At 48.5% G+C, this 25,191-nt stretch overlaps 1 protein-coding gene across 1 annotated transcript in view; it reads left to right on the top strand.

Moving 5' to 3' along the window:
* The window catches only part of DNAH10 (dynein axonemal heavy chain 10), a 1,995,301-nt gene extending 1,970,574 nt beyond the window's left edge, over window positions 1-24,727 (top strand). Inside the window, exons 74-79 of the mRNA XM_085636177.1 lie at window positions 7,757-7,888; window positions 8,070-8,281; window positions 8,374-8,541; window positions 21,891-22,071; window positions 22,959-23,104; window positions 24,483-24,727. Of these exons, the coding sequence (XP_085492303.1) occupies window positions 7,757-7,888; window positions 8,070-8,281; window positions 8,374-8,541; window positions 21,891-22,071; window positions 22,959-23,104; window positions 24,483-24,629 (986 nt within the window). The 3' untranslated portion in view covers window positions 24,630-24,727. The remainder of the gene's footprint in view (window positions 1-7,756; window positions 7,889-8,069; window positions 8,282-8,373; window positions 8,542-21,890; window positions 22,072-22,958; window positions 23,105-24,482) is intronic.
* Window positions 24,728-25,191: the final 464 nt, after the last annotated feature.

Raw genomic sequence — 25,191 nt, 5'->3', positions numbered from 1 at the left:
AGAGACCTGAAGCAATCGATAACTATGTGAAATGCCTCAAATAGCATGCAAGTCTTGATCCAGCCCTCGGAACAGCTCATCGGTAGGTTCATCTGTTGTTTGGGGGCACCGTCTGCTGGGTAAACGGAGGTCGATGTCATCGCGGACCACCTCCCTCGGCCACCAGGTTTAGTCTTGCAGCTCCCCAGGCGCCATCTTCTCATAGTGACTGGCAGGGACGTCGGGGCTCAGTTCCCCGGGATGCAAGGTCGGAGAAAGGCGATTTCAGGCTTCAGGAGATCAGCTTGCATTCCGGTTTCGGAATCGCTGTTCTGGATGGGACAACAGCACGTCGGAGCGCCGCTCAGGAAGCTCCGCTGTTGAGAACACATCACACACTGGCTGTATTTCCAGTCCATGATACTGTGGTGACGAGTGCTGCCATGAAGTCCTCTGTTTCACGAGGAACGATAATGTGCTTTGGCCCCCCCACGTGGTATGAAACGCTATGGAAGAGCTAAACTATAATAAACCCGGAGCACCATTGACTTGTGAGAGTTTGTTTGCGTAACAGGGGAGCACGTATCGGATGTGCACCCTTGTCGTAAATATTCTCAAGAGAAAATCTTACAGGTGCCGTTATCTTTTTTCCTTTAAGAACTGGAAGATTTCTGTAGATACCTGGAGGATCTTATGTGCAATAGTGTAGACACAGATGAGCCTAAAATCTTCCTATTGACACCAGTGGACTTTTCTGAATACAGTGAAAGACATGTAGTGTAATTATGAAGCAGCCAAAACAGGCTTGTTTACTACAGGGCAAATATTGGTATACAGAGGTCAAGGCATCTTCAGTTATTTCCAAATGACAAGCAGTTCACAAACATTGAATTCTTCAAGCCCAGTAACTAGTAAAGTCCACTTAATACTATCAGACCCTGGAGATGGGTTACACTACCCATGACTGCCTCCGTGGATGCCAAGCAATGACATTATCTTTGCCTACCTAATGAAAAATTATCTGCATTCAAATAGAGCATTACTATCTGCATTATCTTCCGGGTAGGCGCATAGTTTAATACCAACCATTCCTAAAATCAGAGGCATCAAAATTTGCAACCAGGTTCATAAGGATATAGTCCAAAAGGTCATAGTAACACATTTATTTCAAGACTTAAGAAAACTGCACAGCCAGTTTTGGCGTGACTTTGTCTAACTTGACTTGCCAAGGTAGTATATGATCAATCGTGAGAACCACGTCTGGCTGGGTCACGTGGTGTCCTGAGGGTGTAGTGCACTGCATTCATGTAAGGACTGGAACATGGTATGGCTGAGGAAGTAATGGGCATCTTGGCAGGATGCCCTAGAGACCATACTTGTAACAAACTACAATCTGAATTCCTTACCTTAGAATATTCCCAGGCGTCAGACTGGATCCGGAAAGTTTTCGTCAGCAATACCCCTGCGCGTCGGTAGGCGTCGTCGTGCGGCTCCGTGTACGTCGCTGGCATCGTAGCCGCCGAGATGACGTCGTCGGAGCTACTTAGATGCGCACACGCACGCTGATGTCAGTTCTTTCTTTTTTCCGCACCAGCAAGCGCAGATCCGAGAGGGAGCGGTACTCCTAGTTATTACTTTAACTTGGTTTCTGAGAACTTGTTTCTCTTGTTTTGTCGAGAACTCGACTCCTGGTGCAGTAGGGATGCCTTGGTTTAAGTCCTGTAGGGCCTGCCGTCGGAACACGTCGGTGGCGGACCTGCACGACGTGTCTCTCTTCTGCTTGGGGCACGCCCATGACCCCGAGGCATGCCCCAATTGTCGGGCCATGGCGCCGAAAGCTTTACGGGAGTGTTCCTGAAAGTTGTTGGGGGCCCGGCAATCTGTTCCACGCCGATCAAGGTCCCGCCCCCGTGGGAGGTTGAGTGACCGGTCGCGGAGCCGGCACCATCGCTCGTCGGACTCAGGGACAGGTAAGTCACGGCGATATAAAAAGTCGAAGAAGCGACGTCGCTCTTCGTCTACCTCTCACCGGTCGCGTGACGTGGTGGAGAGGGCGGGTGATCACTACCCCGCGGCTCCGGTGGAGCCTCTGTCGTTGCCTGTGGCCTACCCACCTTTCCCGGGCCCGCATGCGATGCAAGAAGACATACATGTATTCATGTCGGCCATGCGCCGTTTGTTACCCACGTCGGATCCCTCCGGAGCGCCTTCAGGACCTGTGGACCCGTGGGGTGGTTCTGCCCCCGTGCTGCCACCTTTGGCCCTGGCTGCACAGGCACAATACCCTGCGGCGCCGCCGCCTCCGGCTTCGGAGACGGCACCGGATACGACGCCGGACTGCGTCGAATCTTGATTGGTCTTTTACCCACCGATTACGATTCCAGGTGGGGAGTTTATCCCATTTCCCCGGGCCCCTCGTCCTTACCGGCCTCTTCAACAGCCGGTGGACGAAGGGGAGTACTGGGAGGGGTCTGAGGACCCTCTCGTAGCTCAATGCGAGGATGAGCCAGAGTGGGAGGGTGATATGGAAGGTTCAGGTGATCTGGATTTCTCTCCACACCCTGTTACACTGTCCCTTTCTTCCGTGGCTACAGAGAAGGTTGTGACTTTTTCTGTGGTGTTGCGTAGGGCGGTTGAAGCTCTTAACCTCGAGCTCCCTTCTGTGCCTATCAGGACCTGAGGTGCTGCAGCCAGCGTCCTCCTCTGCGGAGCCGCTGCTGCCCTTCAAAGACGCACTTACTGACATCCTGTTGAGCACCTGTAACAAACCTAAGACAGGGGTTCCTGTGGATAAGGGTGTGGCACGCCGCCATCGCCCAGCGCCGGGTGACCCCAGCTTTCTCACACAAAACCCATCGCCTCAGAGTCTGGTTGTCCAGGCCTCTGCCTCGCCGAGCACATTCCCTTCTGCTCCTCCAGACAAGGAATCTAAGCACCTGGAGCAGTTTGGGAAAAAGATTTTCACTTCTGCCAGTTCCGGGTTGCGAGCGGTGAATACTGCGTGCCTGTTGGGCCGCTATTCACCGTCTGTGTGGGACACCGTGGCACAGGTGCTCCCTCAGTGCCCTGTGGAAGCTCAGGCGGTACTCTCCCAGGCCATTACCGAGGGGAGAGATGCTGCTAAATTCACTATCCATTGTGGACTTGACACGGCCGATTCCCTTGGCAGGGCACTCTCCACAACGGTGGCGCTCCGCCATTACGCGTGGCTCAGGACTACTGGCTTCTCTGGGGATGTCCAGAACACTTTGTTGGACATGCCCTTTGATGGCACACGCCTCTTTGGTGACAAGGCGGATAGCACCCTGGAACGCGTTAAGGACTCTCGGGCTATGGCCCAGTCCTTGGGTCTCACCACCACGCGCAATCCCTCGGGGTCTGCTTTTCGCTCCTTTCGAGGTCAGGGTCAAGGCGCACAAGCACGTTCCTTTCAGAACCGTCGGCCAGCGCAGCCGCAGTCTCAGCGCAGCCGCGTTCGTGGGGCCCGCCGTGGTGGGTCCCGGGGCCAGCGGGCGTGTCAATCTACCACCGCCCCTGCCACCCCGACCTCAAAACCTTCCTAGTCCGGTGTTTCATGCCCACCAGATGCCAGTGGGTGGCAGGATTCGCCATCACCTCCCCCCTGGTGCAATATCACTTCGGACAGGTGGGTTCTACAGATAGTCCGAAGTGGTTGCTCCCTCCCCTTCGAGTCTACCCCTCCAGCCATGCCACCTCAGTACCACCGCATGTCGGGGGATCTCTTGGCACTTCTCCAGCAGGAAGTTGCGGCCCTCTTGGCCAAGGGGGCCATCGAGCACGTTCCGAAGCCAGAAGTAGGTTGTGGTTGTTACTCCCACTACTTCTTGGTTACAAAAAAAGGACAAGGGCCTGCGTCCTATCTTAGACCTCCAGAACGTCAATCGCTTCCTCCGGAAGAAGAAGTTCAAGATGCTCACGCTTGCTCAGGTCTTGTCTGCCCTAGACCCGCAAAACTGGCTGGTAGCGTTGGACTTGCAGGATGCTTATTTTCATATCCCCATCCTGCCAGCCCACTGGCGTTACCTATGGTTCACGGTGGGCCCACGAGCACTTTCAGTTCACTGGGCTCCCTTTCGGCCTTACCAGCGCCCCTCGGATGTTCACGAAAGTGATGGCGGTGGTCGCAGCTCATCTGCGCAGGTCAGGGGTTTCAGTCTTCCCCTATCTCGACGACTGGCTGTTGAAGGCGGGCTCGCCCCAGGCAGTTGTCTCCCACCTCCAGACTACGGCCGACCTCCTGCATTTGCTGGGGTTTTCCATCAACGTGCCAAAGTCGCACCTGATACCCTCTCAGAAGCTCCTCTTCATCTGAGCGGTTCTGGATACGGCGCAGTTTCGGGTTTATCCTCCCGAACAGCGAGCCCAGGACATGCGGGATATGATTCCGATCTTTCGGCCCTGGTCCTGGGTTTCGGTCAGAAAGACCCTGTGGCTCCTGGGCCTCATGGCCTCCTGCTGATCTATCATGCCAGATGGCATATGCGGGTTCTGCAGTGGGACCTGAAGTTCCAGTGGATGCAGCATTGGGGAAACCTGTCCGACTACGTCCAGATCTTGGAGGGCACTCCACACCAATTGTGGTGGTGGCTAACAAATCAGGATTGGGTCAACAGCAGGTCCCTCTCCCTTCAACCTTTTGGAGCTCAGGGCGATCCTCCTTGAACTGAAAGCATTCCTTCCCTCTGTCAAGGGGAGAGTAGTACAGGTGTTCACGGACAACACCACCGCCATATGGTACTGCAACAAGCAGGGCGGGTGTGGTTGTGGACCCTATGTCAGGAGGCTCTACGTCTCTGGACGTGGCTGGAACTTCAAGGCATTTCCTTGGTGGTTCAACACCTGGCAGGTACCCTGAACTCCAGGGCAGACGAACTCAGCCGCAGGTGCATGTTGGATCACGAATGGCGTCTTCACTTAGAGGTGGCGCAAGGTCTCTTTCAGCAGTGAGGAGAACCTTGCTTAGATCTATTCGCCACCGAAGAGAACGCACAATTTCAGCAGTTCTGCGCGTTGGAGTTTCCAAGGCGGCACTCGCTCGGAGACGCTTTTCGGCGCAAGTGGAGTTGCGGTCTGTTGTACGCCTTTCCGCCTATACCAATTCTACCCAGAGTTCTGAAGAAGATTAGACGCGACCGGGCCCAAGTCATTCTTGTGGCACCGGACTGGGCTTGAAGAGTTTGGTATCCCGAGCTGCTCCGTATGAGTGTGGATCCCCCGATCAGACTGCCTCTTTGGGAGGATCTCCTGTCGCAGCAACAGGGGACGGTCCTCCACCCGAACCTGTCCAGCCTCCACCTCCTTGCTTGGAGATTGAGCGGTGACAGCTGATTCCATTTGACTTGCCTCCTGAAGTCTGTAATGTGATTTTGGCAGCCAGGCGTCCTTCCACTAAAACTATATACGCCTGTCAGTGGAAAAAATGTGTGGCATGGTGCACAGCGAAAGCTATAGATCCTCTTTCTGCCCCTCTTTCTGAGGTCCTTTTGTTCCTTCTCTCTTTGGCCCAGCAGGGCTCTGCTCTCGGCACTATCAAGGGCTATCTTTCTTCTATTTCAGCCTTTCTTAGGTTGCCTGATCAGCTCTCTCTTTTCAAGTCCCCGGTTGTCAATAGATTTCTCAAAGGTATTATTCACCTTTTCCCTCCTGTTCCTTTTGTGATGCCTCAATGGGACTTGAACCTGGTTCTCACATACTTGATGTGCGCACCCTTTGAGCCTCTTCATAACTGTCCTTTGCGGTTATTGACTTTGAAAACTGTCTTCCTGCTGGCAATCACCTCTACTGGGCGGGTGAGTGAGCTCCAGGCTCCTTTCTGTAAACCTCCTTTCCTGGCGATTCATCCGGACAAGGTTGTGCTTCGACCGCGTCCCTCCTTTCTACCAAAAGTAGCCTCTGCCTTTCATCTCAGGCAAACTGTCACTCTGCCCACTTTCTTTCCGCCTCCGCACCCTTCAAGAGAAGAGGAGAGGCTCCACCGTCTGGACCCAAAACATGTGCTTTCGTTCTATCTCAACCGCACACAACAGTTCCGGGTGGATGACCAGCTCTTTCTTGGCTACGTGGGCGCCAAGAAAGGCCGGGCTGTGCACAAGCGGACTATATCCCGTTGGGTTGTCATGTGCATTAAAGCCTGTTACTCTCTGGCTAAAAAGGAACCTCCGGTGGGACTGCGCGCCCATTCTACCAGGGTGACAGCGGCTACTACAGCATTGGGACGCGGTGTCCCTCTGCAAGACATCTGTCAGGCAGCTACGTGGACCTCGCTGCATACTTTCACTAAGCACTATTGCCTTGACAGTCAGGTCCGGAGAGACGGTTTATTTGGCCGGTTGGTTCTCCGTGACTTTCTGGTGTAATTTCACTTCGCAGACCCACCACCGGGATTGGTATTTCTTGGGTATGTATTCTAAGGTAAAGAATCTATCACTAACGTGTCTCTTTCAGATGCACAAGTTACTTACTTGTGTAATGATATATCTGTAAGAGACATTAGTTAGTGATAGATTCCTTACCACCCGCCCATCCTCCCCGTTCTGCGAACTGTTCTCTAGGGTTCTGGTCATCCCTTTCAGGGCCCTAGTTCTATTGCACCAGTAGTCTGTCTCTGGCATGGCTCTGCATTCCTGGCGCAGAAAAGTTGTGTACAGAACTGACGTCAGTGCGCGTGGGCGCGTCTCAGTAGCTCCGATGATGTAATCTCGGCGGCTACGACTCCAGCGATGTGCATGGAGCCGCACGATGACGCCTACCGACGCGCAGGGGTACTACTGACGAAAACGTTCCGGATCCAGTATGACACCTGGGGATATTGCAAGGCAGTGGTTCACAAACTTTTTCGACCCGCGGTTCCATTGACTGTGGCTCCCCACTTTTACTTCTGTTGGGGGGTGGGGGGGATGTAAGCCCGGCCTCGGGAGTACTTGCATTTTTCTCCCTGAAAATAATTGGGATGAAGCTGATAAAGGTATTATAATCATATACACTTCATGCCTCTAATAAAATATTACTAGTGACATTTCTTTGCCCATGCCTTTTTTAGAGTGCCTTCTCAAACTTTTATATCCCACTAACAGTGCTAGATAGCTCCCCTATGCATGTAGGCCCCATTGCCAAAGTTTTTCTGCGCTTGAAGAATATTTGCATGCACTTCTACCCATGTTATACGTGCCAACACACCTGTCCCAGCAGGTTGAATCACGATTTGTTAAACCACATACAGCTTTTTCTTGCTTCCAAATGTTGGCATTACACTAGTCTAACAACATTAATCAGGTATCTTCCGCTTACTTCGGGAGTGTTGGAACGTGGGGATCCATTGAAATATGGAGGCCATCTCCCTCGACATGCCATCAATTAAGCACTACGTTTACAGCTTTAGGCATGTCACTTACAAATCATTGACATCATGTGTTTAAGTCTAATTAATTCACCTGATGCCAACAGAACCTTCAATATTAAATGCATTAAAGTGCTTGGTGCGCGGCTCCCCTGGCTAGGTTTGGCGGCCTGGGGAGCCACGGCACACAGTTTGGGAACCACTGTTATAAGGTAAGGAATCTATCACTAACTAATGTCTCTTACAGATATATCGTTACGCAAGTACGTAACTTGTGCTTTAGCCCTAGTGTCACTTGAGGACCACTATGCTAAAATGTCTATTAAAGGTTCTACATTCGGTTTGATTCAAATACATATTTCTGGTGTAAACCATACTATTTATCAAAGTTTTTTTAACATGTTCATTTATTCTATGCAGATGAAATTGAATCCCTTCCTCTTGCAAATACTCCAGAAGTGTTTGGCCTTCATTCAAATGCAGAGATTGGATACTACACCCAGGCAGCTCGAGACATGTGGACTCACCTTCTAGAACTGCAGCCACAAACAGGTGGATGAAACGGTGTATCATATTTATTAAATAGATTGATTGTGATGTGTCCGCTTGGTCTATACCTCAGAGAGAAATACCAAAAAAGTAATACCGTAATCTAAAATATTACCAACAATTAATACTTTGACAAGACATTGACATAGATTTGTCTGTATACCTGTTATCTCTTTTCCTTTAGGTGAAACTGGCACTGGGATCAGTCGAGATGAATACATTGGGCAAGTGGCCAAAGACATAGAGACCAAGTTACCCCCACTTTTTGATCTTGATCTGATAAGAAAGGATTTGGGAATAGACATTTCACCTACAACAGTGGTACTGCTGCAAGAACTGGAGCGTTTTAACAAACTTATTGATAGGATGTCAAAATCTCTGGGGGAATTACAAAGGGTAAGTGTATTTTTTGCTGCTATGCCATTCGCGACATTCCGGTTGGCTGTAGTGGCTTTTACTCCATTACTTCTCCCTATAATTTCCCGCAGGCTCTGGCTGGTGAGGTCGGAATGAGCAACGAGTTGGATGAGGTGTCTCGCGCCCTTTTCAATGGGCAGATCCCCAACATCTGGAGGAAGCTGGCGCCGGATACTTTGAAAACACTAGGGAACTGGATGATTCATTTTAACAGGCGGTTCAACCAGTACACGGGATGGGTAAGAGACTGCATCTCCTTCTTCTCCAAAAACCTTTGGATTCCAAAAGTTCAATGAAAACATATGTAACTATAAATGAAACTAGATAGGGTCAGCAATCTATAACATTTCGAGATTTTCCATAATTCCACTGTATTCTAGATGGCAAATAGTCATGTTCTTCTTTAAATGTTATTGTTTCTTCTAAAAGGAATGCAGTCCCCAGACACCACGAGTCAACTTGATAGTTGCCAGGGCTGGCTTTATGGGGAGCTGTGCTTTCAATTAAGTCAGACAAGAACCCAACCACATGCTAAACAAGCAAACCACAACTGTGGAAAAGTGCGTTTGTTCGGGTGGGTTACCAGGCACAGTATAGTTGGAAGTGAGACAGTACATCTGTACTGGGCCCAGTGCACGTACAGAAGGGTAAGAGTACGGGCAGCGACGTGCGATTCTGCCCAAGCATATGATACCTTCACACAACCTGGCTATTCACAAACCAGCTTTAATAGTACTTCTGGAAAGTCACATCAGGCCAGGTTTGCAGGCGTAGAATTACACCTGTCATGGGTCCCTGGTTCCCCGGCCCTAGGGGATTTGTTCATAGCATGCATTCCTGCACAGAGCAGCTGAAGGTGCAAAAGTGCATTTCTTTTTCTCCGCAGGGAAAACATTTCTTCCCGTGGAGAAAATGTTTCCCCTACACCATCTGCGAATCTGGAAGTGATGCGACCCCATCCCAACCCAGGGGGAGGGGCGGGGGTGGGAGGTCTTAATGGCATTTCCAGAGTGGGACAGTTGGCATGTCCGTTTGTGAACATCCACCAATATAGATGTTTGTTGACCTTCGCCCCTTGCAAGCCCACTTTCCAACCTTTATTGGGGATTTAATTCTGCAATTTCTTCACAGTCATGGCAGAGAAATTTACAGTAGTAAAAACATGTTTATCCTGCCAGGAATTCTTTTGCGAATGGCGTAAATAAGATATTTTTGATATACACATACATTTAAAGTTGAAATACCTTTGTGCCTTCTGTGTTTACTCTGAAGCAGTAAAACTGCAGAACTATGGGGTGCAAGAGTGAGCAAGACCACCATCAGTGTCAAATGCACACATTTTACAGGAGAGGGAAGAAACTGAATACAGAGATGCTAATATAGTACTGCTGCCAGGAGAGGTCAGCACAGCAGTCTGATTAGTAACCAGTGAGGGACAAGCTTTACTGCTCTCACCTCCAAGTGTTCCCATAGAACCAAGCACAGGCACACACGTCACCTGTGCAATCAACAAGAACCCATTCAATGGGAATGCTAAATAATAAAAAACAAGCATTTGCAATGCAATAGGTCTCGCATTTACGAGTTTAAGCTATTGGCATCATAAATAACAATGCCTTTTATTTTCATTTTAAAAACCAAAACATAAATAAAAGTCATTGTCATTTATAATGCCAATAGCTAAAATTCACGTCAATGGGAGACCTATTGCACTGCAAATGCTTGTTTGAATTTTGAAGTCTCTCTCATATTTTGCTGGGCGGTTGTTGCATGACACACATTCCACTTAGGGTGATGGCTCGGCTCGTGCTCCGGCTCTGAGAGCCACGCTACACCAGGGGCTCGGGATCAGCTTCCTGCAGTAATTTGTCGGGTCGCCAACTGTAGTAGCCAGAGGGCAGACAGGACATCCCTCACCCAGGACAGGAGCTGTGCTGGGGGTGGACCAGCAGGTGAGCTGTCAATCACAGCTTCACGAATATGTTTACCCTCAGAGACGTTAATAAGGAGGGGTGTGAACGGCTGCAGTGCAGCTGCCCTCAGCAGCCAGGGACCAGCAGTGAACCAGGAGGGGCCCGGCCAGCAGGGCCAGCACTAGCCAACAGTCAGCGCCCCCTGGTGGCAGTGAGTGTTATAAACGACAAGCCATCACTGTGACCTTATTACTGCCTGCTGCGTTTCATCCCGCTCTGGTGCTTGTAGATGCACAACCCCCCTTCTCAGTCCCAAACTCCCCCCCACACCTCTCTTTGCTGTCCGGGGGGTGGGCACCAGGGAGCTCTGCACACGGACACTAACGCAATCTGACAGCGCCGAAGCCCCTTCCTGCGCTGCTCTGTGCCAGACAGTGCTGCGACGCCCCCAGCGCTGCGCCAAGGTGACCCCGGCCTGCCGCGGCGTGGCGCTACATAGCCCTAAAATAGGTCAACAGCAGGCTCCTGCCGTATTTACAAGGATGCCTAAACTTATCTGTAACCAATGGCTGAATGTTGTGCGTGGTGTCACTGTGAGCTTCACGGCGCTTTACAGAAACTAACGCTACTGTATTCTTGCAAGGCAAATGTGCGACGTTATCAATCTCTGGCACTATACAGGCCCTCGCGCTAATCCTTGGTGTAAAACGACGGGGCGCGCGCGCGGTCTAGCGCTTGGAAGGCAGATCAATATCAAAGCACGTCTAAACAACTGGGTTTGCGCTGCAAATTCGGGGTAAACCAGAGAGCACACAACGAGTGAGAACAGATTGCGCCTTCCTCTTAGTAACCTTGAGTGGCAAAAGAGGGAAACACAGCATGTGCTCCGCCTCGAAGCGCGTCCCTGGGCACCATTGACACACTCGGCGGGCACGCCCACCAGGCGCGCAACACCCATTGGACTCACAGGGCTTCAGCACCCCCCCCCCCCCCCCCCCCCCCCGTCGTGTGTGGCAGCCCGGGATGAGACACCTTCCCGGGCAAAAAAGCAGCCGCACCCGAGCCCTTCACAGGTCTTTAAAAGACCATTTGCATGTTAATGAGGCCTTGCTGTTGTTTCACCCCTCCTAAGAGCCCCTGCAGCTCCACTCTGCCTATTGCTTAAAGTTCTGCCCCCCCCAAAATTTTTGCTCAGCCCCCCCCCCCCCCCCCGAAATTTGGCTCTAGTTGCGCCTCTGACGCCCACCTGTAAAAGAGACGACAAATGCTGCACTTCAAAACGTTTCCTGAATATTTCAGGCAGTAAAAATAAGTTCGGTTTTATTCAGATATGAAGGGAAATGCTGGCGGTTCCTAGTAACATCCTATGATGAACGTATAATCGAGCAGACATATCTGTGGTCTCAAGAGGGACGTGTATGCGGTGAAGTGACACCAATAGTCTGGCAGAAAGAAAGTGTATAAGTGGTCTCCAAAAAAACCTTTACAAACAAAAAGTGTGGTTGGAGAGGTGTTCACCCTCTGAAAACTGTCCACCGAAGAATAACGTCTGCGTGGGACTCACTGAAGGCGGCAGCAACAGGAAGCCATTATCTGACTCCCTGCTTCCCCACTTGAGCAAACTGTGTGATCTTCGGCCAACATTCCGTTCACAAGTGAACACACTGATAGTGGTGAGTATGCTCAAGACACAATAGGACGTGCAAGAAGGAAGCCAGTTGGACTCCTTGGAGATTGGTTTGCCATTGACTTGATGTTCTCATGGCAGGGCCACTGAAACTATGTGATTTTGTGTCTGTGCCTTTCTGCATAGTTTGTCACATCATCCATCATGGGCTGCAGCATCATCTTTAGATTTGAACATTTCTATTTCAAATGCATCAAGAGTTACCTGCTCTTCACGGTCAGCAGCCAGTGCCCGTCACACATTAAACACACTATCAGACAGGAAACTTCTTGTAGTGTCCTGGGAATGGACACTAGGACCCTGAACTGGGCAAAGGGCAGGGAGGTCACCGGACACCACATCCGGTCAGGGTGTGGGGAAGGGCAGAAAGCAGGAAGCAGGGGAGCAGAGCAGACGTGGGCACACGAAGAGGAAAGATAATAAAGGTCACATGAGCCATACCGTGTCCTGTGTATTCCTTGCGGCGCTGCGATACGACATCTGGCGATCGAAGGAGGGATCTCGAAGAAGATCGTCGCTGCGACTGTCGGAGCCCACCCGGTGTCACTAAGATCGGAGCCAGAAGCCCACCCTGGTCCGGAGGTCCGGAGCGCCAAGAAGAAGAGGAGAAAAGGACGAACAAACGTCGGTGCGGGAGCCCACCCCGGTAGTGACAACGAAGTAAGAGGGAAAGCGGGGAAGGAGCATCACGCGAGGCCGGCTAGCGGTGAACTGGGGAGATAAGGATCTCGCGCGCCTGAGTTTAACGAACTCTCGCGAGATCACGGCGGCCATCTTGAAGTCAGGGGAGAGGACCAATAAGGAGCCAGGAATACACGGCGGCCATTTTGAAAGGCCAGGCAAGTGCAAAACAAGCCCAAAACAACGCGAGAGTACGGCGGCCATTTTGAGGTCAGGCAAAAAGGACCAATAGGAAGCCAGGAATACACGGCGGCCATTTTGAAAGGTCAGGCAAGAAAAAAAAAAGGGCAAAAAGACAGAATTAAAGGGAAATAACAACAAAACAACGACAAATACTGGAAATAGAGAAGCAAAGGACAAATAAAAGAAGGAAAAAGGTGACAAAGAAATAAACAAGGAAGCAGAAAAAAAAAAAAAAAGAAGATGAGTGACGACGACAAAAAGAGCACACAAGCAGTCTTCCGCAGGCCAATACCATTCAACACATCGGAACCTCAAGCGGGCATCAGATGGGAGAAATGGATAAGGAAATTTGAACGCTACATGCGGGCAACGGACGTCGTGGAGGGCAAGAAACTGGATCTGCTCGTGAATCTTGGGGGAGACGACATAGAGGATTTACTCCTGACGTTTCCCAGCGACAAAACAACAGATTACAAAGGCGCACTAGCATGCCTCACGGAGAAATTTGACCCCCAACGCAACATTGATTTCGAGAGATACACGTTCAACACGGCGTGCCAAAGGCCAGAAGAGAGTATGGATGATTTTGCGACACGGCTGCGGAAACTGGTCACACACTGCGAATTTGAAAAGTTTGACAACGACCAAGCGATACGTCTGCGTCTCATTGAAGGATGTCAGTCGGTGGAGTTCCGAGCACGCATTCTGAAAGAACCTACGACACTTGAAAAAATTTTGATGATGGCCCGCACAGAAGCACGGGCCACGGAGCACGCCAAGCAAATCCAAATGGGCCAAGACAAAGGAACGGCACTGGCACATCATGTCACCGGAAATGTCAGAAAAAAGGAACACCGAGAGCGACCACCTCCCAGGAAGACCAACAACACATGCTACAGGTGCGGTCTTGAGTTTCCCCATGTCGGCGCCTGCCCAGCCATGGGCCAGAAGTGCAGAAAATGCAACAGAGACAATCACTTCGCAAGTACGTGCATGAGCAGACAGTTCAGAAGTGAAAGGGGACGTACAGCCGGAACAAGGATGACCAGCACTAGATATGCCAGACACATAGAAACAGCGGAGAGAAGCTCGTCCGACGAGTCGGACGGCACTACAGCACCTGAGAGAGAAGCTCGGCTCTATCTAATGTCTGATGTGCCCAAAGAAGAAAGACAGCAAGAACACATCCAGCTGGTAGAGAAGCAGACAATAAAGAAGACTGCCGCTGTGGACATCGAGGTCGGGAACCACATAGCGAAGTTTGTGCTTGACAGTGGAGCGACATGCAACATCATGTGCATATCTGAGTACATGAAGATGAGAGTCAAGCCAACACTACGACCATCGACAGTAGATGTGTTCACCTGGGGTTCAATGAAGCCGGTGGAAAACATGGGAAAATTTACAGAGACTTTAACATACAAGGACAGAGCATACAAAGAAGACATACACGTACTGAAAGGTGACATCCCAGCACCTTGCCTGTTGAGCAATGTAACAGCACAGGTCATGGGGCTACTTGCCATGACTTATCACATGTCAGAAAAAGAGACAATATTGCAAGAATGCCCGAAAATACTAGAAGGTTTGGGAAAACTGAAAGGGAAGCAGATAACGCTGCACATCAATGAAGCAGTCCGGCCGGTGGCCCAGCACCACAGGAGGGTCCCGATACATCTACAACCACAAGTAGAAGAAGAACTAAAAAACTTACTGGCACAAGACATCATTGAACTGGCGGAAGGACCAACACCATGGGTATCACCAATAGTGGCAGTTCCGAAGAAGAACACCTCCAAAATACGGATATGTGTGGACATGAGAATACCTAACACAGCCATCTCGAGAGAACGCCATCCCGGACCGCATTTGAATGACATGATCAGCCGTCTAACAGGGGCGTGCAGGTTCTCGAAGCTAGATTTGTGTAAAGGGTATCATCAACTAGAACTGGACCCGCAATCAAGATATATAACAACTTTCTCCACGCACCTAGGCCTATTCAGGTACAAAAGATTAAGTTTTGGAATATCATCGGCTGCTGAGATATTCCAGGAGACGATACGGCAAGTAATACGACCAGTACAAAATAGTTTCAACTATAGCGATGACATTCTAGTATTTGGGAAGTCTGATGAGGAGCACAACAGCGCTCTACGTCAAGTATGCAAGCAGCTGGAACAAGCAGGGTTGACACTAAATGGAGAAAAATGTGAACTAGAAAGAAAAGAACTGGTATTTTTCGGACACATATTTTCAAAAAAAGGGATGAGGCCAGATCCCAGCAAAGTGGAGACGCTGAAGAACACGAAACCACCAAAAGATGCAGCGGAAATAAGGTCATTTTTAGGACTGGCCAGCTACTGCGCCAGATACATACAAGACTTTGCAACGGTAAGCACCCCGCTGAGAGAACTGACAAAACAGGGCCAAAAGTTCATCTGGTCTCAGCAATGCAACGAGGCATTCGAGGAGATCAGGAAGGCAGTGATGACAGTGGAACATCTAGCATATTTCGACCCTCTGCTCTGCACTGAACTGACGGTGGATGCAAGCCCAGTAGGACTAGGGGCGATACTAGCGCAACACCAACCAGGGAGGGACTCACCTAGGAGAATTGTTGCCTACGCCAGCAAAAGCCTTACGGACATTGAAAGGGCCTATTCGCAGCCAGAAAAAGAAAGCCTAGCGGTGGTATGGGCGTGTGAGCATTATCACATGTTCATATATGGAAAAAAATTCACGATCATCACAGATCACCAAGCACTGGTAACGATATATGGCAACCCGTCAGCAAAGATGCCGCCGCGAATAGAGCGTTGGGGAATCAGGTTAATGGACTATGATTTCACGATTGTCCACAAACCGGGGAAAGAGCACAACCCAGCAGACTACATGTCGAGACACCCATTACCGAATGGAGAAGAGAAAGCGTCAGTAGCAGAGGAATACCTCAACTTCGTGCTAAAACAAAGCGCGCCAGCACCCATAACACTAGCGGAGATAGGAAAGGAGACTGAGGAGGACGCCACGCTACAAATGGCCAAAGAGACAATGAGACAACAACGGTGGAGACACGTGAACAACAACTCCACGTGGAAAAGGGGAGTAAACAAAGAAGAGATACTTGCATTGCAGAAAATAAGTGAAGAACTGTCGGAAGCAAGCCAAGGCATAATAATGCGAGGCACCAGGATAGTGATACCGTATTCACTACGGCGCAAAGTAGTCAACATTGCACATGAATCGCACAGAGGCATCGTTGCAACAAAGAAACTGCTGAGAGAGAAAGTATGGTTCCCTGGGCTAGACCGTCTAGTGGAGGACACCATCGCGACCTGTCACCTCTGTCAAGTGACAGGACAGCCAGCAAGGCGAGAACCACTGCACATGTCAGAACTGCCAAGAGCGGTATGGACAACATTAGCAGCTGATTTCTTTGGACCGCTGGATACAGGAAATTATCTACTGGTGGTCATTGACAAGTACTCCAGATTCCCCATCGTGAGGCCAGTCTCGTCAACGTCAGCAACCGCAACTTTACCGATCTTGGATGATATCTTTGCAGCATGGGGTTCCCCAGAAAGTTTAAAAACAGATAACGGTCCCCCATTCTCAGGGGATGAATTCAGAAGATTCATGACATACCTCGGAATTCAACATAAGAAAATAACGCCGCTGTGGCCCCAGGCAAATGGCATGGTCGAAAGGTTCATGGGGAACATTAAGAAGGCGGTTCAGAGAGCGAAACTGTCACAGATTTCGCTAGGCCAAGCACTCTGCCAAGTGCTACGCGACTACAGGAACACACCACATGGCTCCACAGGAAAATGCCCCGCGGAGTTAGTATTGGGGAGGACAAGCAGGACAAGACTCTTGCAAGTAGAGACAACAACAACATCAGGGCATGAGAGCATAGCAGACAGAGACAAGGAGGCAAAAGAAAGAATGAAAGAGTATGCGGACAGCAGACGAAATGCCACCACGTCACATCTACAAGAGGGAGACGCCGTGATAGTGCGACAGCGACAGCACCGGAAGTCTGACAGCACGTTTTCACATGATCCACTGACAATAACTAAAGTGAAGGGAACGATGATAACGGCAGAGTCAGGACGGCAAAGGATCACGCGAAACAGCTCACACTTCAAAGGACTGAAAGAGGAAGTGAAAGAGGAGCAAACACCAAGCACAGAAGAAACAGCAGAGCGGGAACGCCATGACACAGAAACAGAAGGTGACCGGGAGACAGCAAGGGGCCAGGACATAGGGCAACGGCCAAGAAGAACAACAAATAGACCGAAAAGACTAATAGAAGAAATGTGATGCACCCATTCGATGTTCTATCTATGTTATCAAAGTATCATTGACCAACTTGCGCATTTTGATTTTGTGATAAAGGGGGGAGATGTAGTGTCCTGGGAATGGACACTAGGACCCTGAACTGGGCAAAGGGCAGGGAGGTCACCAGACACCACATCCGGTCAGGGTGTGGGGAAGGGCAGAAAGCAGGAAGCAGGGGAGCAGAGCAGACGTGGGCACACGAAGAGGAAAGATAATAAAGGTCACATGAGCCATACCGTGTCCTGTGTATTCCTTGCGGCGCTGCGATACGACACTTCTGGGCCACTTTTTACACTCGAGGCGTGAGCTAAACCGAGTCCCTTCCAACTCCTCACATTAACCGTGTTTTCTTTGAAGGGGCTGTGGTGATTTCCAGCACCCAGCCCATGGCAGCTACTTCTGACCAAAATTCAATCTCTATTTTTTATGAGAAGTAAACTGTCTAAATATATTGTATTAGGGTCGAGCAGTATATTTTCTGGTACTTCCCGTGTTCCAGTTCTACATGTGTGTAACAATCTAAAACCCATTTATTGAGGGCAAATCGCCGGATCCGTCATGCAAAATCCTTTTACTTTGCTGTGAAGTGATTTCTTTGACTGTTGCTGGCCGGCGGAGGAGGCCGGCGATGCGGGGCTTGGACCCTTCCTGGCCGAGGACCCAGGGGCCTGCGACCATGCAGGTACAGCCCCCGGAAGGAAAGAGGCGGAAGAAGAATGCAAGACCGCCGGCTTCGCTGACGTTAGTAAAGGCTTTTAATTCAAATCCCATGCATGAGTGGAGCCGCTGAAGGCGAGCGCAGCCTCCGTGGATAGCGCTGCGAAGCACCACTCGTTGATACCCGAGACGCCCGGTGTTACCTGTGGCTCCCGGGGCCCGGGCTCTGGCACCGGTCATCTCAAGTCCCCACAAAGTTATTTAGTCTGTTTACCCTGCTATAAAAATCGGAAGCAATAGAAAAATCATAAAAGGCAGTTCGCGATCAATCACGAGGAGCATTGTTATTCAACAGTTACTAACCGAGATGGATGCGTTTGATGGCGCCTTAGTGTTATTACTCGGTTCTGCCTCCCTCGCAGCCTTTCTTTATCGACCAGCGCGGTGTGGGCTTGAATATGGAAAACACGGGCGGGCATGCACGTGTGTAGTCTGGGCACAGCTGCGCATAGGCGGACATAGCTATCCACGCCGACATGCCTGTGACACGCACTGTGAGAAGCATGGGTGTATCTGTACACTCCCTGCCTGCTCGTGACACATGCTTTGCAACTCATAGATATTAGTGCCAATATCGGCAACAGTTGTCACAAAACACATAAGTACATAAATAAACCACACGACACTGTATTGTAAGTGGAGAAATATTGCTGCAGGTTTATTAGCATAACCAATATGCAAACATGGTGGGTTATCTTACGGGCGATCCCAGGGCAGGCCAGCCCCTATGCCGCCTGCCCGTCTGATAAGCCTAGAGTCACCATTGCAACGCCAAATGGTGTATACCAACTATTGGGAGGGGCCACCCCTCCCATCCGTGGACCCCCAGTCCACTTGCTTCACCCCCCCCCCCCCATGAGGGGTGGGCGGAGCATACATGGCAGCCCCCGGTTGCTCAGACCCACAACCGCCTGTCGGCTAACGGGGGGGCGCCGTCGTTCTTTCAGGGGACAACGCTAAAACATCCCTGGGTATCCTGGCTTAGCACCCCTGGTGTTCCCAGGGACTAGACCTCCCACCCCGGTGCCTTCCTGTGGCACTAAGGCGGCCGCCCTCTTAGGGGGGGGGGCCACTGCGCAACCCCCCCACGGGCAGCCTTACAATCTATACACACCCGGCGTGTTTGCTGATATTGACTCTGTTACAGCCGCGCTTCCGGTTCTGGGTAACATTGGTATTGCGCATGTATGCTGGACAGGTCAGGCAAAATATAGTGCGAATTGAGTTAGCCAATCCCAGGGGGAAAAAAGCATTTATAAATGCAATAGGACTCGCATTTACGCGAGACCTATTGCATTGTAAACAAAAGTGCGGGAGTCGAAAAATGCACCAACGGGAGGGGGGGGGGAGGGGTGAAGGGGTGAAAAGTGACGGACTGCGGGAGAGGACGGGGGAAACAGGGAAAAAATAGCATTAAGGTAAAGGGGCTGATAGCCTCTGAAGTCTACAACTGACAACATGGCTGTGAAGAGGAGGGACTAACAAGGGGAAAACCAATGAGAACACCTCATTTATGATGTAACTCAATCAAAAAGATGGGCGGAGAGTGGGCGGAGCTTAAATGAAGCTTCACCGGTATAGTGTATACTCCATGCCTCGCTATTTGCGAGACCTAAAAAAAGCAGGTAAACTTTAGGGGGACTGGGAAAGAGGGATTCGGCAAGAAGATGTAGATCTATTTGAAGAATACAGAGTTGTTGTTAAACATGGAATCTAAAGTCAAAATAAATACTGAGCAACGAAAGCAAATATAAGTAGCAGCGGGAAGTTAGAAACATGTCTTCCCAGACAAGAAACTAGCCTGTCTCAGGAGCCCCTTTTCCTGCGCCACTAGGTTTCTTGGTTGTCAGATTTCGCTTCTCTGGCTGTGGGAACAGCGGATTCACGTTATGGGATGGAGACACGTTATACCCTGTGAATGAAGTTGCATCCATCAAGGTAGTCAAGTAACACCGTAAAGGGCCAGCTCTATCGTCCAACCACCGGAATCTCTGTCTTGCCTCTTGGTATAACAGCTGAACTTGTTAAAGAACAGAGTTTAGGGCAGTTTAATGAGGATTTGGGTGCCAGATGGAATACCTAAATGGGAAGGCGCTCAACGTGTTGAGTCAGTGAGAGGATATAAATGTTGAACGTTATTACTGGCAAAGTTGAGACCTAAAGAAGACCAAACCTAGTTGGTTCAATCAGTGACTGAATAGATCATAACTCAGTAAGTAATGGTCATATCAATGACCTACATGAAGGGATCATGAGGCCCTTGATATCAGAAAGAGTTTAAGGTCTTCTTTTGTCATGCAAGTAAATAACATTGACATATTTGTCACTTACCTAAGATGCCTTCTTCCTCTGTAGAGCCACAATGCCCTTAAATTACAATGTAGCCATACCTGGCCAACAGCTAAGGTAGGAGCAGATGAATGTGATTTTATGTGTTTTGCCTTTTGGTAAGTATCTAAGTTGCACCATCATTGGTATGGGTTTTTAGCATTTTCCTTTTACGTTATGGGTTCTATTCTATCGGATGCCCAAAATGTTCAAAGGACATGGATCCATAAACACCGGAGGTATTTCCATATATTGCTTGAGCATTACAAAAGTGCCTAGGAGGTAGATAAACGGATTATACATTCATTTATGCAATCTGTGGCTTGACTGGGGAAATCATGTGGAATATGTCAAGGTGTTATTTCATTCCCTGCTCCCTGAAAGTGCAATGTTTCTCTGAGTGCCTGAGTTGAATTTGCATACCTTTCGTCAGAGTACCTGCCAATCTATGGTTTCCTCAGAGTCCTTTTAAGGCACGGGCAAAGTGGACAATTGCCCAGGGCCCTCACCTTCCAAGGAGCCCCCTGGTAAGGCCATCTATCTGATGGAGACATCTAGCCACAGCTTCCTTAACTTTAGAATGTTCCCAGGCGTCAGGAATCTGCGGCTAGATCTCTACCAGATACATCGTTACCGAAGGTGAGTAACTCATTCTTCTATCACTCGATCTCACCATAGTCAATTTTCTTCTATATTGCTTCCGTCATGCAGGGTTGAATTGGCAGAAAATAGGCAATAAAAGTCAAGGTTGTTTTGAATGGGGGCCCAAAAATATGTTTGACCCAGCACCCCAAGAGTTCGTAAGACAACACTGGGTTTGCTAATACATGTGTTCTGTGAATTTGCAGGGTCATTCATCTTTTCTCTAAAAGGTGAGAAAAAGCAAACTTGTAGAAGGTAGTACTTCGTATCAGTTATAAGCTCTTCGAAGAGAGAGGTATCCACTTTCTGTCACCTTGCCTAGTCTTGGTGAGGCTGGTGTGCTATTCAACTTAAGGTATGCTATCATTATCGTAAGCCAGTGCTTAGAGTTTTAGTGGTTCCCGCATTGGTTAGGGACCCTAGGGTCTACGTAAGGTTACCCCCTTGAATACGTGTTTCCTTAAGTAGGGTTGAGTAAACCATGCATAACAATGTGTGTTCTGTCCACTTGGTGAATAACCTCGCTGCCTTGCTTTAAATGTAACTGCAGACATTTTAGTACATAACATATGGGTGCATAGGACACCCATAGCTCGGATCATGCTGATCACCCTGCAGGACCTCATAGTCCAGAGGGCTTAGGTACCATCTTACCGAGCAAGCTCACCTTACCTGTTAGAGTTTCAAGCGCCGTCCCTCTCAGCCCGGTGAACTTCTGTTTCACAGATCATTGGGCGTGTTAAATAACCCTGGGCGGCCAACTACGCTATGCTCACGTAGTGCGAAGTGCACTTCGCGAAGCTACGCGTAGCGCTACTACGCAAACTACGCCTGGGGTTAGTGTTAAAGACATGACTGCTGCCACTCCCAGAAGGCACAGACTAGCTACTAGATGACATGGCCTCCTGCTGCCATGCAAAGGCACCTAGTGACCCGAAGAAAGGACAGTAAGGCGAAAATAACAGTCTACCAAAAGAATTGAACTACGAAAGCAGCAACATCAGGCTCACGTGTTTCTCTTTGGTAAATTAGGACTATTGTGCACGAGGCGGAAGCATCCTAAATTGTTTTTTCTGATGCTTTGTATTTGCAGGTTAACGGCACTGAGCCCAATGTGATGTGGCTGTCGGGGCTGCATATCCCGGAGTCTTACCTGACAGCCCTTGTCCAGGCCACCTGCAGGAAAAACGGCTGGCCCCTGGACAGATCCACCCTGTATACTCAAGTGACTGGCTACAAGGCAGACGAAGAAGTGGCCGAGCGCCCTGGCCAAGGTACCAAATCTGCAATTCTGCAGCCGGATAGAGAACTGCTCTATTTTCAAACCCGGAAGTGTGTTGTGACAGTGCCTTGCATTTCACCCTCTCTCATGCAGCATATGGTAAACACGGGTGCGGTGGCCAATGGTTTTCCTTTCACCCTCTCCCATTCGGCATGGCGCATTTACGTATTATAGGTTTATTCAAATGAGAGGGGAGCAGATGCCTTTGGGGACTAGAGTGTGAAGCTACAAAGAAATCATCTGAAACAGAGTGTTATCATAAAGACATTAGACTCAAAGAGAAGGGAGGGGGTTAGATAATACATAGAATCAGTGCTTACTCTGTAAGCAAGTATGCACCGGGGTGTAATCTATACCTCAGAAGGCCCCTGCAGCCTCCACTGCCTCTAAAAGCGCTGGCGAATGACAGAACCAACGCTGCCTCCTACTCATCACCCTCAGACAGATGTCACCCAAAGCGGTAAGAATGGCCTGCGCGAGCTGGAATCCATTTTTTAAAATACACTTTGTATTATCAAGTACAGTGCTAATGTTCTCTGTTAAAATAGATGGACAGCGCCACATTGTGGTGAAATGACATACAATGTGCTGGTGTTACAAAACACAAGTGCTAGTCCCGAGCCACGGCAAAGACGAACACAAATTAAGCAATACATAGAATAATGTATTATGTGAAAGTTACCGCTACACACTGAGATCGTTCCTTGTGCGTAAACAATGTTTGTGGGAAAACGTTTTATAAAATAATGCCTACAAAACTAAGCCTATGAAACTAATTCCCCTGTGAAAACTGCATCCAACTCCGGATTCAATCGTAATTGTCTTAATACTTTTATCTGGGTATATTTTGATATGCATTTTTATGTTTTTCTAATACAGGATGCTTTATTACTGGACTTTATCTCGAAGGAGCCGATTGGGATGTTGAAAATTCCTGCCTCATCAAAAGTCAACCCAAAGTGCTTGTAGTCGAACTGCCAATTCTAAAGGTGATCCCAATTGAATCTCACCGTCTCAAGCTACAGGTATTCCAATATTTGCCAATTCCTTCTTTTACAGGATCTTTTATTTATTAATCGAATGGTTCTGTTAGTTTAGTAACACCATGTAAAATTATGAACCATTTCATAACCATCACAATTAATTTGAGTTTCCAAATATTCACTTCCATTACGGTAATCATCAGAGTTTTCAAAAGTGCGCACACATTTAGAGTTGTTATATCTATAATAAATGTTGTTGTATAAACAATCGTGGACATTAAACAGTTGTAGGTCACGTCATATTTCTCATATGTCATCAGCTACATGGATAAGTATGAACAACAATAATGTAGGCGCTCCAAGCGGATAATAATAATGTTGTGGGTGGAATGTGTCAGTTACAGACTTTTGGGCCCGATTCAGAAAAGTAATCTGAGACATAATCCTAACTTTACGACATTCGGAATGAACAGAAGGCATTTGTGAGTACTAAAGTTAGGATTTTGTCTCAGTCAATCTTAAATTTTGGTCTTAAGTTAAACTTAAGACAAACTTAAGTATAATTGAGACAAAATCCTAACTTTACGACTAGGATTTTGTCTCAGTTAAACTTAAGTTTGTTTTAAGTTTCACTTAAGACCAACACTTAAGTTTAACTGACACAAAATCCTAACTTTAATAATCCGTAATGACTTCTGTGAATACCGAAATTCGTAAAGTTATGATTTTGTCTTAGATTACTTTTATGAATTGGGCCCTTTGTTATTCTGTGGGCCCACGGCTAACATTCTGTTTATCCACAAGAAGATAGAAGTATAAATCTCGTTAGATGTATTGGAAACAGTCAATATCACTGTGCTAACGGGTTAGTATAACAAGCCGCATGGACATCAGTCACCTTATTGATATTTTAAACTTCAAAGCTCATTGATACTCCCTCTAGTTGTCACAACATGCTTGTCTAAACTACCATCCATGGTACTGTCTAGAGATGATCTTTAGAAATTTGAATTTCTTTTGGCGTTTACAGATTGTTAAGAATAGAAAACAAGTCGGTGGAAATGTGCCTGCGCCACATGTGTTCAAAATCAATCACAAATATGTGCTTAACCAAATCAATATATATGTTCCACTTTTGTTCCAAAATAACAAGCCCCAGCTCTTGTGTCCAGCTTTGATTTTCATAGAGGCGTTTGTCAGAACACATGAGAAGGAATACATTTAGGAATGAGTACTTTAATTAGTTAGCAGTGCCCTGGCATACACATCCAAAGGCCAGTGCCAGTAGCAAGAAACTGGGGTTCCTAAAAGTGGAAACAATAAAATTGTATGCAGGTTTCATCAACCTTAATAGTTGATGAGATGTTATGCTGAAATGTTCCATTTCTTTCTAATGGTTCTCACTTTCTTCTCATTGCAGAACACGCTCAGAACACCAGTGTACACAACATCCATGAGACGAAACGCTATGGGAGTTGGCCTGGTGTTTGAAGCAGACCTTTTCACCACTAAGCACAGCTCTCACTGGGTGCTTCAGGGGGTCAGCCTCATGCTCAACTCGGATTAGACCACAGAGAATAATCTTCTATTAAACACTTATATGTTGTAGTTTTTTCTAAATATTTGTAAAATAAAATATATTCTTATATGTTTTGCAAACCTTGAGTAGAAAGTGTGATTCTGACTGTTTGAGTCTATCTTTTGATTTGTATTTTACACTGTTTTGTTACATATTTTCCTCTTTGCAGGCTGTTTAATTCTGAAATGTCCCAGACGCAGGTTGAGACCCTCTGGACTTTTTGAACACTCAGCCTGCGCTGTGGCACGAATTTCGACCCCTCCAGTCGGTTTGTCCGCACCCAAGTGCTGGGCCCGACCCCTAGGCCGTGCTGAGACCCTGGTCCAATAGTTGCAGTGTCATTTTATGGTGAAGTGCCCGAGGTCTTAGAGAGTGACTGGCAGAAGAGTACAAGCCATGTCTGTAAGTGTAGGTATGTTATGTGCTATAAGTGGTGTGATCACAGACCTCTTGATCATGGCAGCCTTCTTGTCTGAAGTCTTTTTTCTTTACAACGTGCCACAGGAGGTTTGCTACTCTCGACCCTTCAAGGTTATTTGGTCCTTCCTTT

The sequence above is a fragment of the Triturus cristatus genome, chromosome 11, assembly GCF_964204655.1.
Source record: "Triturus cristatus chromosome 11, aTriCri1.1, whole genome shotgun sequence".
In the NCBI taxonomy this organism is placed as follows: Eukaryota; Metazoa; Chordata; class Amphibia; order Caudata; family Salamandridae; genus Triturus; species Triturus cristatus.
The sequence above is the reverse complement of the archived record's forward strand: the minus strand, read 5'-3'. Positions and strand labels throughout refer to the sequence as shown.